The sequence below is a fragment of the Patagioenas fasciata genome, chromosome 19 (genome assembly GCF_037038585.1).
Source record: "Patagioenas fasciata isolate bPatFas1 chromosome 19, bPatFas1.hap1, whole genome shotgun sequence".
NCBI classification, from domain to species: Eukaryota; Metazoa; Chordata; class Aves; order Columbiformes; family Columbidae; genus Patagioenas; species Patagioenas fasciata.
This window is the reverse complement of record NC_092538.1, coordinates 6,438,272-6,451,542: the sequence shown is the minus strand read 5'-3', so window position 1 is coordinate 6,451,542 and position 13,271 is coordinate 6,438,272. Positions and strand designations below refer to the sequence as shown.

At 41.1% G+C, this 13,271-nt stretch overlaps 1 protein-coding gene across 2 annotated transcripts in view; it reads left to right on the top strand.

Moving 5' to 3' along the window:
* The window catches only part of RABEP1 (rabaptin, RAB GTPase binding effector protein 1), a 39,840-nt gene that overhangs the window by 22,367 nt on the left and 4,202 nt on the right, over positions 1 to 13,271 (top strand). For both annotated transcript variants that reach the window (XM_065853487.2, XM_071816840.1), the window contains 13 exons: positions 544 to 663; positions 1,662 to 1,797; positions 3,251 to 3,429; positions 4,378 to 4,503; positions 4,743 to 5,210; positions 7,094 to 7,198; positions 7,927 to 8,043; positions 8,365 to 8,463; positions 8,909 to 9,049; positions 10,568 to 10,757; positions 11,044 to 11,099; positions 12,045 to 12,143; positions 12,924 to 13,040. In XM_065853487.2, the coding sequence (XP_065709559.1) occupies positions 544 to 663; positions 1,662 to 1,797; positions 3,251 to 3,429; positions 4,378 to 4,503; positions 4,743 to 5,210; positions 7,094 to 7,198; positions 7,927 to 8,043; positions 8,365 to 8,463; positions 8,909 to 9,049; positions 10,568 to 10,757; positions 11,044 to 11,099; positions 12,045 to 12,143; positions 12,924 to 13,040 (1,953 nt within the window). The remainder of the gene's footprint in view (positions 1 to 543; positions 664 to 1,661; positions 1,798 to 3,250; positions 3,430 to 4,377; positions 4,504 to 4,742; positions 5,211 to 7,093; positions 7,199 to 7,926; positions 8,044 to 8,364; positions 8,464 to 8,908; positions 9,050 to 10,567; positions 10,758 to 11,043; positions 11,100 to 12,044; positions 12,144 to 12,923; positions 13,041 to 13,271) is intronic.

The window sequence follows — 13,271 nt, the reverse complement described above, 5'->3', positions numbered from 1 at the left end:
TCCTGCCAGGTTCCTCTGGTAGAAGTCAGAGAACAATTGGGCAAAACCAACCCAAATGAGGTTGCTTAAATTTTCTGTGGCTTGAATAATTGTACTGTGGTGAATATCTGAGGCTCTGCTTGCTTCTGTGGGGTCTATGGGAGCTGTTCCTTTCACTTGGAAAGTTTTTAGAACATCCATGAAGGAAAGCCAGAGCATTTAAGAAATGGAGATGTCAGGACCACCCTTTGACTTGTGCAATTCTGAATTTGAACACTCCACGCTATTTCTCATTTTAATTTTTGCTGGTTTTACCTGGCTCTTTCTCTTTTATTTTCCATGTATCAATCTTTTCATTCTGTTGTCCTGCTTTGATCTTTTCAGAACAACTTCTCGAAAAAATTGTGGGGTTTTTGATACATGGTCTGTATATAGTTTTGAAATATTTAGTACAGTAACACCAAAATTTGATGCTACATTTTCTCCAAATGTCCCTGATAATGGAAACTGTTGTGGTGAAAACTATGATAACGTGTTATTCATAATTTATTGCATTAACTTCAGGCCCAGGAAGATGCTGAGAAGCTGCGTTCGGTTGTGATGCCCATGGAGAAAGAGATTGCAGCGCTAAAGGAGAAATTGACGGGAGCTGAAGAAAAAATAAAAGAGCTAGAAGCATCAAAGGTGAGGTGGAGTTGTAATTGTATCCTGATTTATGTCTTGCACCATGCTAGTTTGATGCAGATACGTGAAGTCACATTTTGTAAGAGAGAAAAGGGTGTATTGTGAAACTCTTCATACATAATACATCTCCTGTAGCTCAAATAACATATTTGGCCTATATATGTTTTCCTGTCTTTCTGTTTTGAGCGTTGCGTTACATGTGTGTGATCTGTGCTTAGCTTAAATTGTGTGACTTCAGGTCTCCTAGTATTAAAAAAGAGAAAGCTCTAGAAAAGTACCTGCTTTGCACCTCTCCAACAGCCCAGTCTTTAGATTATTGTCATGCTTGCAGCCACAGAAAGATTTGCATCAACAGAAATGTTTTAATCTACTTCCATTCAGTATCTGTTCCATTTGCCTTCTTTTTGCCTTCCTGTGTAACCTCATCTGGGTGTTCCTGCTCTGGCGGGGGGATTGGACTGGATGAGCTTTGAGGTCCCTTCCAATCCCTGACATTCTGTGATTCTGTGATTTAATTTTCTAATCTGGGCATAAAACTGAAGCAATATCTGCAGAATTTTTATATCTTAAAATTTAAGCAAACCTCAGATTCACAGAATGGAATATTGGTCATTGCTGGCAAGAAATCAATGTAAGTGATTTATCTGGCATTCCTGTCTTCTTTACATATGTCAGAACCCTTATTGAACTTTCTCATCACCTGTGAAGGGTAAATAATGTCTATATCACTGCAAGATAGTTGCATTTAATGTACTGTTTTATAAAAAAAATACAAACATGTTATCCTGAAAGTCAAATAGGCTGAAATTTTTCACTTTTATTCCAAGCTGAAGGTCTGTCTGAGATTTGGTAGAACAGTGTCATTCATTTCACAGTCTAAAAAATTTTACTACGTTGAGAGTCCATGCTTGAGTGTTTTCTGTCTTTGTAGGTTCTTTGTGCTTTATATATCAAATTGTTCTCTCGCTGAGATGGTGGATTTGTCTCTTTATATTCAGGTTAAAGAACTCAACCATTATTTGGAAGCAGAGAAGTCGTGTAGGACAGACTTAGAGATGTACGTGGCTGTTCTCAACACACAAAAATCAGTCCTGCAAGAGGATGCAGAGAAGTTGCGGAAAGAACTGCATGAAGGTACCTATCTAATAATAATAATGCTTTTCACTCTTTTACACTAAGGATGCAAAAACCAGCCTAGTTGTTGCTGCTTTTCTGATCTTTTATTTGAAATGGATTTTAAGAAATGGTGGGGGGTGGAAGCAGTACTTGTAACCATGAAAGCCCTTAAAATGTTTACAGAAGAGTTGAATGTGGAGCTCTTTTATGATGGAGAAAAACAACAGAGCCATTCATTCTCCTGAGAGATGCTATTGAATTTCTGTTAAGTCCTTATAGTATTGTAAACTTCCTTCTTATTAAAGTGATTTTACTGGTGTCTTTTATTTGTGTACAATTATGGGCATTATTTCACAGAATCACGGAATGTTAGGGATTGGAAGGGACCTCAAAAGCTCATCCAGTGCAATCCCCCCATGGAGCAGGAACACCCAGCTGAGGTTCCACAGGAAGGTGTCCAGGCGGGTTTGAATGTCTGCAGAGAAGGAGACTCCACAGCCTCCCTGGGCAGCCTGGGCCAGGCTCTGCCACCCTCACTGAGAAGAAGTTTCTTCTCAAATTTAAGTGGAACCTCTTGTGTTCCAATTTGAACCCATTACCCCTTGTCCTACCATTGGTTGTCACCCAGAAGAGCCTGGCTCCATCCTCCTGACACTCACCCTGTAGATATCTGTAAACATTAATGAGGTCACCCCTCAGTCTCCTCTTCTCCAAGCTCCAGAGCCCCAGCTCCCTCAGCCTTTCCTCACACGGGAGGTGCTCCACTCCCTTCAGCATCTTTGTTGCCCTGCGCTGGACTCTCTCCAGCAGTTCCCTGTCCTTCTGGAACTGAGGGCCCAGAACTAGACACAATATTCCAGATGTGGTCTCCCCAGGGCAGAGTAGAGGGGCAGGAGAACCTCTCTGACCTACTGACCACTCCCCTTCTAATCCATCCCAGGTACCATTGGCCTTCCTGGCCACAAGGGCCCAGTGCTGGCTCATGGTCACCCTGCTGTCCACCAGGACCCCCAGGTCCCTTTCCCCCTATGCTGCTCTCTAATAGGTCATTCCCCAACTTATGTCAATTCTGAATGCCTGGTGGTGGAATGGAGGTGTAACTGCGCATGTGTGCCAGTACGGTGCACAATCACTGCAGAGGAACGAGAACACAACCTTCTGTTGAAATAAATAGGGACACAGAAGACAGTCTTTTGAAACCAGTACTAAAAATATAAACTATTAGAATTCATGAATGGAGTTGAGGCGTTAGTGTTCTAACTGGGAAATCTTCCTGTCAGTATTACATCCCTAATCAGGAGCCAAGTTTGGGAATTAAGAAAATGTCATCTTTCATCCTAAATAGTTGTTGAACAAAGCCTGGCTGTTTCTGATTAGAACAATAATTACTTTTATTTGTGAAAATGCTTCTCGTTGGAAAAGAGGTTAAAAAGAAATGTGGTTCAGAACGACTCTTTCTGTTTTTGAACAGTCTGCCACCTCTTAGAGCAAGAGCGACAACAGCACAACCAGTTGAAACACACCTGGCAAAAGGCCAATGACCAGTTCCTGGAGTCTCAGCGCTTGCTGATGCGGGACATGCAGCGTATGGAAATTGTTCTGACCTCTGAGCAGCTCCGACAAGTTGAAGAACTGAAAAAAAAGGATCAGGTTACTTGTGGCTTTTTTTCAATACTGTAAATTTAATGTGCTATAACAGATATGGAAATCATATGCTGGAGACAAGTTATTTAAGTGTGTTAATATTTCAAAAAATGATAGCTGACAGTTCTCATAGAAATTCTCTATTTCAATGACAGCTGACAGTTACATCCAAAACTCTCAATTTGTGCAAGTATTTTAATATTAATGTATGTAGTAAATTTAAAAGTAACGTTGCCAATATTGTTAAATGAAAAGGTAATGCTATCCAGAAGTTAATCTTGGAGGAAGAAACAGTCCCCTGTGACTCAGAACAGCTGGGTTAAGGATATTAGGATTGCAAAATTTCCTTCCTTCTGGGTTTTTCCAATACAGTACTTAGCTCAGGCATAAATTAAGAACTTCATTTTAAATTAGCTTATGCAAATGGTTGTGTACATGCTTTATGAGTTAGTGTTCCATGATGTCTTTTCATTCTTTTTCTATATGCTATATTTCATAGTTTAGAGTGATCAAGGCACTTTGCATTTTCACATTTTGTTTTAATGTTCATGATCATATAGTGGCCATTAGTGGGCCTGTAAGTGACACAAGTATATTATGAGATTCTATACAATAGCCAGTGTAGCAGCTAGTTTTGTTACTTATTTGTTAATGCCTATAATAAGAATTTTGATCTAGGTAATATGTTCTTTGAATAAAATTATTCTAGAAGATGAATTTGCCACTAAACTTGAAAAGTGAGTTCTCCTTTGAAGTCAGTTTTGGGTGCCTTGTGAAATAAACACTAGATTTTTAACCAAAAGAATTCTTATGATGTAAATATTGGGTTTTTAACCAAAATAATCTTTTCCAGTGCCCTCTTTGTAGCTTCGTTTAGCATGAAGGCTGATGTCATGGCTACTACGGCAAAACTGAATCCTGCTTATGTGTTCTCTATTGACCACTGATTTCTAGGAAGAAGATGATCAGCAAAGGCTTAGCAAGAGAAAGGAGCAGAAGCAAAAAGATTCAGATGATGAAACGAAAGCTTCATGTTCTCTAGCCCCTGAGGAAACCGTTGCCCAGCTCTCTAATGAAGAGGTAAAACAACTGGATGGTTCAAAGCAACTTTGAACACTCGTGCATTTTATTCTCTGTAGCTTATAATTCTTACTAACCAATGAAAAAATCTTTGGAGTTGCACTTAAATATATAAATTCTTGCCAAAGCCAATTTAAATTTGCTTTTACCACGTCTGATAATTAGTGCCCAGCATTTCTCTCGTACCATGCTTCTAGGACGGACTATATAACTTTTTCTTGCTTGTTTTTCAATTCCAGGTGCAGGTAAATAGCACCCATGGCTCAGTCCATTCACTGGATGCAGACTTGCTTCTTTCTTCTGGTGAATCTTTCAATAAATCTGAGAATGATATGTTCAAAGATGGACTACGGAGAGCACAGTCAACAGACAGTCTGGGGACATCTGGATCTTTACAGTCCAAAGCTTTAGGATACAACAACAAAGCAAAATCTGCCGGGAACCTGGATGAATCAGATTTTGGACCACTCGTTGGAGCAGATTCAGTATCTGAGAACTTTGATACAGCTTCCCTTGGGTCTCTGCAAATGCCAAGTGGGTTCATGTTAACCAAAGATCAGGAAAAAGCAATCAAAGCAATGACACCAGAGCAAGAAGAGACTGCGTCACTTCTTTCCAGCGTTACACAAGGAGTAGAAAGCGCTTATGTGTCTCCCAGCGGTTACCGCTTAGTTAGCGAGACGGAGTGGAACCTGCTGCAGAAGGAGGTGTGTACCCAGTGCCTGCATCTGCGACAGGCTGCAAGACTCTTCTGTGTGAAAATTCTTCCTAATTTGGGTCTTTTCCAACCAAAATGATCCTATGATTGTATGGTAGTTTGCTTTACAAGGAGTCAGGTGCAGAAGGAAATACGTAGCATCATATGTAGCTCTTCACTTTTCACTCTTGCAACACTTCTGTAGGTAAAGCACATCTGATGTAAACCCTGTTGGCTGATTCTGTTTGTGGGAAACAGCTTTCTTAAGTACAGGATATTTTTGCAATTGGGGGATGGCCTGACAGAGGTAGCTGTTGATCTTTCAAATACATGAGAAGGTGAAAAAAGTTGGGAGAACTCAGAAGGGGAAGATAGGAGGCTGAGGAAAGGACATTATAGTGCAACTGGGGTGACTAGGAAAGCACAACGATTAACAGAGGGAGCAGAGCTAACAATGCTGGTTTGTACAGCAGGGAGTTTTAAGGAGGATTGTGCATGGAGTGCAATTTAGAAATGAGTAGCCAAGATATGCATAACAGACAAAGCCACCACAAAGGAAGCTTCAGAAAGCTGTCGGGGACTTGCATCATCAGAAACCAATTTCTGAGAGCAACAGGCTGCAGATTAAACTTAACACTGTGCCAGTTTCAGTATGGGTGACCAAGGAAATTGTTGCTTCTGGGTGTTCTGCCTGTCCGGTTTTCAGCAGTGTTCTGTGATGCCAGTTCACAGCTTGCATTTAGTTTATTGCTAAAAAGAAGAGCATTGTGGGGCTCCTGTGGTTACTCTTTCAGAAGAAGAGAGGCCAAGGAGCAACACTTTAGGGGGAAGAAAGGGGAGGAGGAGAGAAAATAATCCATAGTGGGTAAGAAGGAAGACAATATGGGGGTAAAAAAGGAAGGTAAGAATGCAGTGGAAGATAAGAGGCCAGGCAAAAGACAGATGAGATGAAGTAGCAATATTTTATTTCCTCAACTTGTTGGAATTCAATTTGTCAGCAAATCATGACTTAGGGAAGTCTCTTCAAACCTATGGTACAGTTTTTTTGGTTTATTTTTGTGTTGCTACTAATTTGTAATATCTGGAGAAAAGACAGTGTCATGATCTCAGGGCTGAGTTAAATCCTCTACTCTTGAGTATTTCCTTGCCCTGTTGACATTTTGATGACATTTTACTTCAAGCCATACTTAGAATTCGGAACAGAAATGCGCTGCTTCCCACACATTTCTGGAGGCAGGAGGACAGGCAGGGTATGTGAATGCTGCTGGTTGTGGGTGGGACATGGAGCAGAAAATACAAATAGCATTTCAGCTCAAACCTGATTTACAGCTGGAGCTCTGGTAAAACTTCCATTTCTTCCCTTGGCCAACACCATTACAGTGTCAAACTGGTAGCTGGTTTACTCTTTGTTTCCCTGCTGCACACCACAACCCTTCTGTTTTTTTTTTTTCTCCGGTTTGGTGTCTTTTTCCCAAAAACCAAACCAAAACAACACTGTAGCATTGTGTTTATAATTTGAGTTGTAATACAAAATAATTGCACTAAAAATGCTATCGCCTTTTAAAAGCTTTTCTCAGAGATATTTGTTTCTGTATAGGCAATTAACTAATATATTTGAGAAGGACACACTGAATGACTTGATGAACTCTTGCATGTCATGGTTTATTGCTTTTGTGCTAGTAGTGGGATTCGTGCAAGGAAAAGCTGACGTGCTGCAAGTGATTTACATTATCTGTTACTTTTAGAGCAACTTAATCTTGCCATTACATGATTCTGCCACTGCGTTTTATCTGTAATATCTTGTGATCACACAACACACCCGAGAGTATGCAGTGTGCATTCCTTGAAGAATTTTATGGCATTTATGGCAGGTGAATAACTGTTGTTCTCCAGGTGCAGAATGCAGGGAACAAACTGGGAAGACGCTGTGATATGTGCTCGAATTACGAGAAGCAGTTGCAAGGAATCCAAATTCAAGAGGCTGAGACAAGAGACCAGGTGGGACTTCTCTTCTAGCTTTAGCAAGATTTTGCAGCTCTTCAGACAATCTGCTGGTTTATTCATTGGGTTTAATTTAACAACATCAGCATACTTAAAATCTGGATAACTTGTGACATTTTATTGCCATAGCCGGGTTTGTCATTGGTATGTGGTCATGAGCATGGCGTGTACCTATTTCTTAAGGATTCACCATTGAGAACCACTTTACCCAGTACTATACGACCATGCAGTAAAGACATGATTCTATAAAAGGTGTTGTGCTCATGCTTAAGTCAGTATCTTTCATAATTTATATTCTAAAATGCTTTTCATGAATCAAATTCTATTATCTTTGATACTGCAAGAATTGTTAACAGCAGAGGAAAAATCAGATGACTTCATTCTGACAGCATAAAGTGACCATAAAGTATTGGAGAACGTTTGTTTTCTGCCATATACCGAACAATTTTCAGATGGTATGGAAGGCATGAGTCACATTCTGCTTTGAAATAAGTGACTGAAGTCATTATGTGGCCATGGTCCAGTGCAGTTTGATGTCCCGTGTTTTCTTAGAGCTGTAATGCAGGGTATTTCAGAAGAACAAAAAAGGAACTTCTGGGTTGCATTTTTGAGGGATTTTATTTTGTGATTTGGAGGTGCGATGGGGGTGGGTTATATTTATGCTCAGGAAATAAACGCTCCCCAAAAAAAGCGGAAAATTCAATTATTTTGTTGTTACAACACAGGTGAAAAAGCTGCAGGTGATGCTGAGGCAGGCTAATGACCAACTGGAAAAGACAATGAAAGATAAACAGGAATTGGAGGATTACATGAAACAAAGTGCTGAAGACTCCTCTAATCAGGTACAAGCACTTTGTAATCAGAATGGTAGGAATCATGAAATGTTTTTCAAAAGTTTGTAACAAGAACTGGTCTTCTGGTAGATATGGATGGACTGCCTGCTGTAGAGGCAACAAAAATGAGAATTTCTGGGGTTAGTTATGCTCCACCTGAGTCTGCTGCAGTTTCTAGAGAAGCCTGACACGTCTCTAACAAAACAAACTTTAGCGGATTAGTTTGAAATTTCAAAGTATATGTTAGCAATGATAACAGGGAAGAGAACTTCAGTGGTTATTTCTTCTTCAAAATCTGTTTCATGCTTTATGTTTTTTCTTTTTTTAAAGATCTCTCTGCTTATGGCTAAATGTCAGAAGTCAGAGAACTTCCTCAGCGAACTGCAGCAGGCGTTTTCGCAAGCAAAGAGGAGCGTCCAGGAGCAAATGGTAGGACGGCTTAAGCCCAGAGATGGCTTGGCCAGCACTGTCGGGCCCTTGGAGCTCAGTGTGTTTGTCAAAGGCTTTATCTTGCTGCCCAGGCAAGCTTGGCTGGAGAGAGCTGTGCATCTTAACACGTAAAGTTACTGACCAGATGAGCTCTGAGAGCACAGCCAGCTAATGCATAAATATGGAAGAAAACTGGGAGACTTAATGCTGTATTTGTCATTTGCTTCCTCCTGTCTGCCTATACAGTTAAGACTAATCTTGCCTTTCTTGCTGGTGCGTAGGCCAGGCAAGAGATAAATGATTGCGCTGATCCACGCAATCATTTTGTTTTCCTTCCTTACGAAGAATATCAGTTCTCTCTTTTGAAAGCAATGATAGTAAATGGGGCATAAAGAGACATGAGCATGACCCTAAGTGACAGTTTATGCTTTTCTTTACATTGGAGGCTGTCCTGACGCAGTCAAGGGAGCAGGTTTCAGAAGAGCTGGTGAGACTGCAAAAAGATAATGAAAGTCTTCAAGGAAAACATAGCTTGCATGTGTCTTTACAGCAAGCTGAAGATTTCATCCTACCAGAAGCAGCAGAGGTAAAACATTTTTTAAATCATTAACACAAATAATGCACATGACTAGATCTTGCTGGAAGAATCTTCTTTATCCAAAAGCTGCTGACTCAAATAGCACAATGAACAATAATCTGGATTTTAACCCTGTTAAATCCATGAGGTACAAAATCAGCAGTCTGATCCCACTGGGCCATCAGCGTGCTTCAGGGTGTAGCTAGATAATAATAAAATGAGTTAACTGTGGCCTGACAGCTGCTCTGTTGTTAGTAGAGCATGAGTTTATCCCAGTTGAGCTAGTTTAAGCTGTATTTTGCAACTGGGCACACAAGTGTTCAGTCACCACAGGTTGATGTATGTATCAGTTCAAGAAGTTAAACAAAGTCAATCACTTCAGTCTCTGTCCAGGCATTAAGACCCATAATAATCCTGAGCCTTGAATAATGATAAGCCTTGTCATCCTTTTCGTGCCCACTCTCTTACCTCCAAGCACATCAAGCTTAAAAGATCATTGGGGATGAAGGGCAGGGGGAGAGGGTCATAAATCTATGGAGACGTGAATCTTTACACATTCTTACTTTACTGTGGCCAAGCAAACTGTTTGCAATTTTAATACCTTGCTGGATGCATGATCTGGTACGGTGGGACAAACCTCAGGGTAGTATTGGGTGGGGAAAAATTTAATGAAATATAACAAATGCAAGTGTAGAGTCTTGCATCTGGGTAGGAACAACCCCAGGTTCCAGTATAAGTTGGGGAATGACCTATTAGAGAGCACAGGGGGAAAGGGACCTGGGGGTCCTGGTGGACAACAGGATGAGCATGAGCCAGCACTGGGCCCTTGTGGCCAGGAAGGCCAATGGTACCTGGGGTGGATTAGAAGGGGGTGGTCAGTAGGTCAGAGAGGTTCTCCTGCCCCTCTACTCTGCCCTGGTGAGACCACATCTGGAATATTGTGCCCAGTTCTGTGCCCCTCAGCTCCAGAAGGACAGGGAACTGCTGGAGAGAGTCCAGCGCAGGGCAACAAAGATGCTGAGGGGAGTGGAGCATCTCCCGTGTGAGGAAAGGCTGAGGGAGCTGGGGCTCTTGAGGTTGGATAAGAGGAGACTGAGGGGTGACCTCATTCATGTTTACAGATATCTAAAGGGTGAGTGTCAGGAGGGTGGAGCCAGGCTCTTCTGGGTGACAACCAATGGTAGGACAAGGGGTAATGGGTTCAAACTGGAACACAAAAGGTTCCACTTAAATTTGAGAAGAAACTTCTTCCTGGTGAGGGTGGCAGAGCCTGGCCCAGGCTGCCCAGGGAGGTTGTGGAGTCTCCTTCTCTGCAGACATTCAAACCCGCCTGGACACCTTCCTGTGGAACCTCAGCTGGGTGTTCCTGCTCCGGCAGGGCCATTGGACTGTATGAGCTTTCCAGGTCCCTTCCAATCCCTGACATTCTGTGATTCTGTATAATTTTCTTCAGCTTGTGTGGTGGTAAATATAGTACTGTGTATATCTGAAGATCATAATACAAATCTTTGCTAATTGTTGATTCAGGAGCTCCGTGAGCTGATTTTAAAATATCGTGAAGACATAATTAGTGTGCGGACAGCAGCGGATCACCTGGAGGAGAAACTCAAGGCAGAGATTTTATTCTTAAAAGAACAGATTCAAGCCGAACAATATTTGAAAGAAAATATAGAAGAAACTCTACAGCTGGAAATAGAGAATTGCAAAGAGGAAATAGGTGAGCATGGGTAAAACAGTCTCAAAATTGGAATATTAGAATTTCAAAAGAGAAATTAAGACTTGATTTTGTGATAAGTAGACTTATCTGAATTTAAAAAACTGGTTTTGATGGCAGGTACACCAGAGCTGTGCAACTGAAAACAAAAGTACAATTTATTTACCTTTGAGGTACCTTTGATGTAGCACATGCTTAATTCTCTTTTAAATAGTAACAGAAGTGAAGAGGGTCTGTCCAGTTTCCTGTGCTTTGCTTTAAATTAAGTTTTAATATTATTGTTTTTCAGCTTCCATTTCCAGTTTAAAAGCTGAACTGGAAAGAATAAAAGCAGAAAAGGAACAGGTAAGGAGCCCTTTCACTGCAGGATTTTTTTTAAACATAAGAGGATTCTTTTTTTCTGCTAGTTCTATCAGTGACACTGGGTGTCTTTCACATCAACCTCTTCTCATCAGAGAAAATGAACTTTTTTTTTCCCCATCTGCTTTTGAGGTAACACCTTAGGTATATTTTTGTATGATGCTTAGTATGCTAGTGTTGGGAGAGAAAGAGAGCTGAATGAAGGGGAGGATTCTGAAACATGTCACATCATTGTTCCTTCATCTCGGCCTGCTCCTGTGCTGCTGGAGGGCTAGCTGACTTGTGCAGCTCACCTTTCATGGAACAATAGAATGGTTTGGGTTGAAGGGACCTTCATACTCACCCAATCCCACTGCTGCCATGACCAGGGACATCTGCACCAGCTCAGGTTGCTCAGAGCCCTGTCCAGCCTGGCCTGGGTTGTGTCCAGGGATGGTTCATCCACCACCTCTCTGGCCAGCTTGGGCCAGGCTCTCACCACCCTCAGGGACAACTTCTTCTTCCTCATGTCTGGCCTGGATCTCCCCTCTTCTAGTTTAAAACCCTTGAGCTCAGGTGTGGAACTTGTGCAGGACAGAACAGCTGTGTTGGAGCCAGTGCGGGACTGGGACATGTTCATAGTTCTGTTCCTTAAAAGGTGTTTTGCTTGTTTATCAATCTGTAGCCTAAATATTGGGTTAACTAATTCCTAACTAATATTAGGCTACCTGGTAATAACCAAAATGTCATGTTTGGGCATTTCTCTCCAGCTCCAAGAAATAAATGGAGAGAGAGAGATGCTCTTAGGTGTGTTCTGTGTGCCTAGGAGAGATGATGATGCAGTTGAGTCCCAGGAAGGACACATAGGCTGTACTTCCTGTATGGAGGGACTGTGAGAAACCAAAATGTTGAGAGTTTTAGTTAATACTTTTTTTAATTATTATTATATAGTTGGAAAGTTCTTCACAGGAAAACCTGCAGCGGCTGGAGAGTCTGCAGGAAACGAAAAACACTCTAGAAGAACAGCTGAAGAAGGAGACGGCAGCCAAGGTAGCACTGATGTCTGGACATGGAGCACATAGAGATGTTTTACGATGATCAGACTGTGGTCAGAGGATGCATCACTGCGTGAGAGTGGAAAAGGAAGCTTTTCAACCTTGATAAGATTCTGTCAGTATTTCACTGTCCATGGGGTGCAGTTTAAATCCTTATCCCAGCCACTTTGCGCTGGGATTTGTAAAGCAGTGGATCTGAAATGCTGCCGTCATATCTCTTTGGGATTGTCTTCCCATGCAATTCCTTGCAATACCATTTCTGGATAGAGAAAGTGTCCTGACTAACCAAGCCTTGGTTTCAATGCTATGATACTTTTGAATAAATATTGTTTCATTGTTGCTGTAGGAAGGAGCCCCACTTTGGCAGTCAGATTAATTAATTAGGATCTGATTTTTCACTCTTATTTTTTTTCCCCTTCCACAACAATGTAGTTTTATTGCCACCAGCAGATCACTGCCCTTCACCTGTGGCCATGTTCCATTACAATTCAGAAATCTGCTTTTTTTATTTTAAGATCCGTGGACATAACGCTGTTAAAAGTCATGGGGCTTTTTTATGTTTAACCAGTTGAATCACGAGAATGTTTGATGTGTGTTAGACCCTGAGTCTGCAGTTAGGAAAATTAAGGTATAGACAGAGTGATTAATTTAATTTCTTGTCAGGACTCGGGGAATAACCACACTGCTTTGCTCTAGAATCAGGCTTTAATCGGTTTATACAAGCTTCTCCTGTTTTATTCAGCTTCACCATAACATAAAGAATCTTTCTCTTCAGGCAAACCTTGAACAGCTGGTATTTGAAGAGAAGAACAAAGCTCAACGGTTGCAGACTGAATTAGATGTCAGTGAGCAAGTGCAGAGAGATTTTGTAAAGCTTTCTCAGACGCTTCAGGTAAGAGAAGGACAATCGGTTTATAAGGTGCTACTTTTATTCATTTGCTTTTCTTGAGCTGTATAAAATAAGAAGTACCAGTTGCAACTTTTCTTACCTTGGTATTTATGAACTATTTTTGAAGTAATTCGTATAATAAGCTGATGAAGTATAGTATTAGTTTTAAGCCTATTGGGGATTTTATTCCAATGACTTGATTCTAGCCAATTCTCAGCAGCAAAGATACACAAT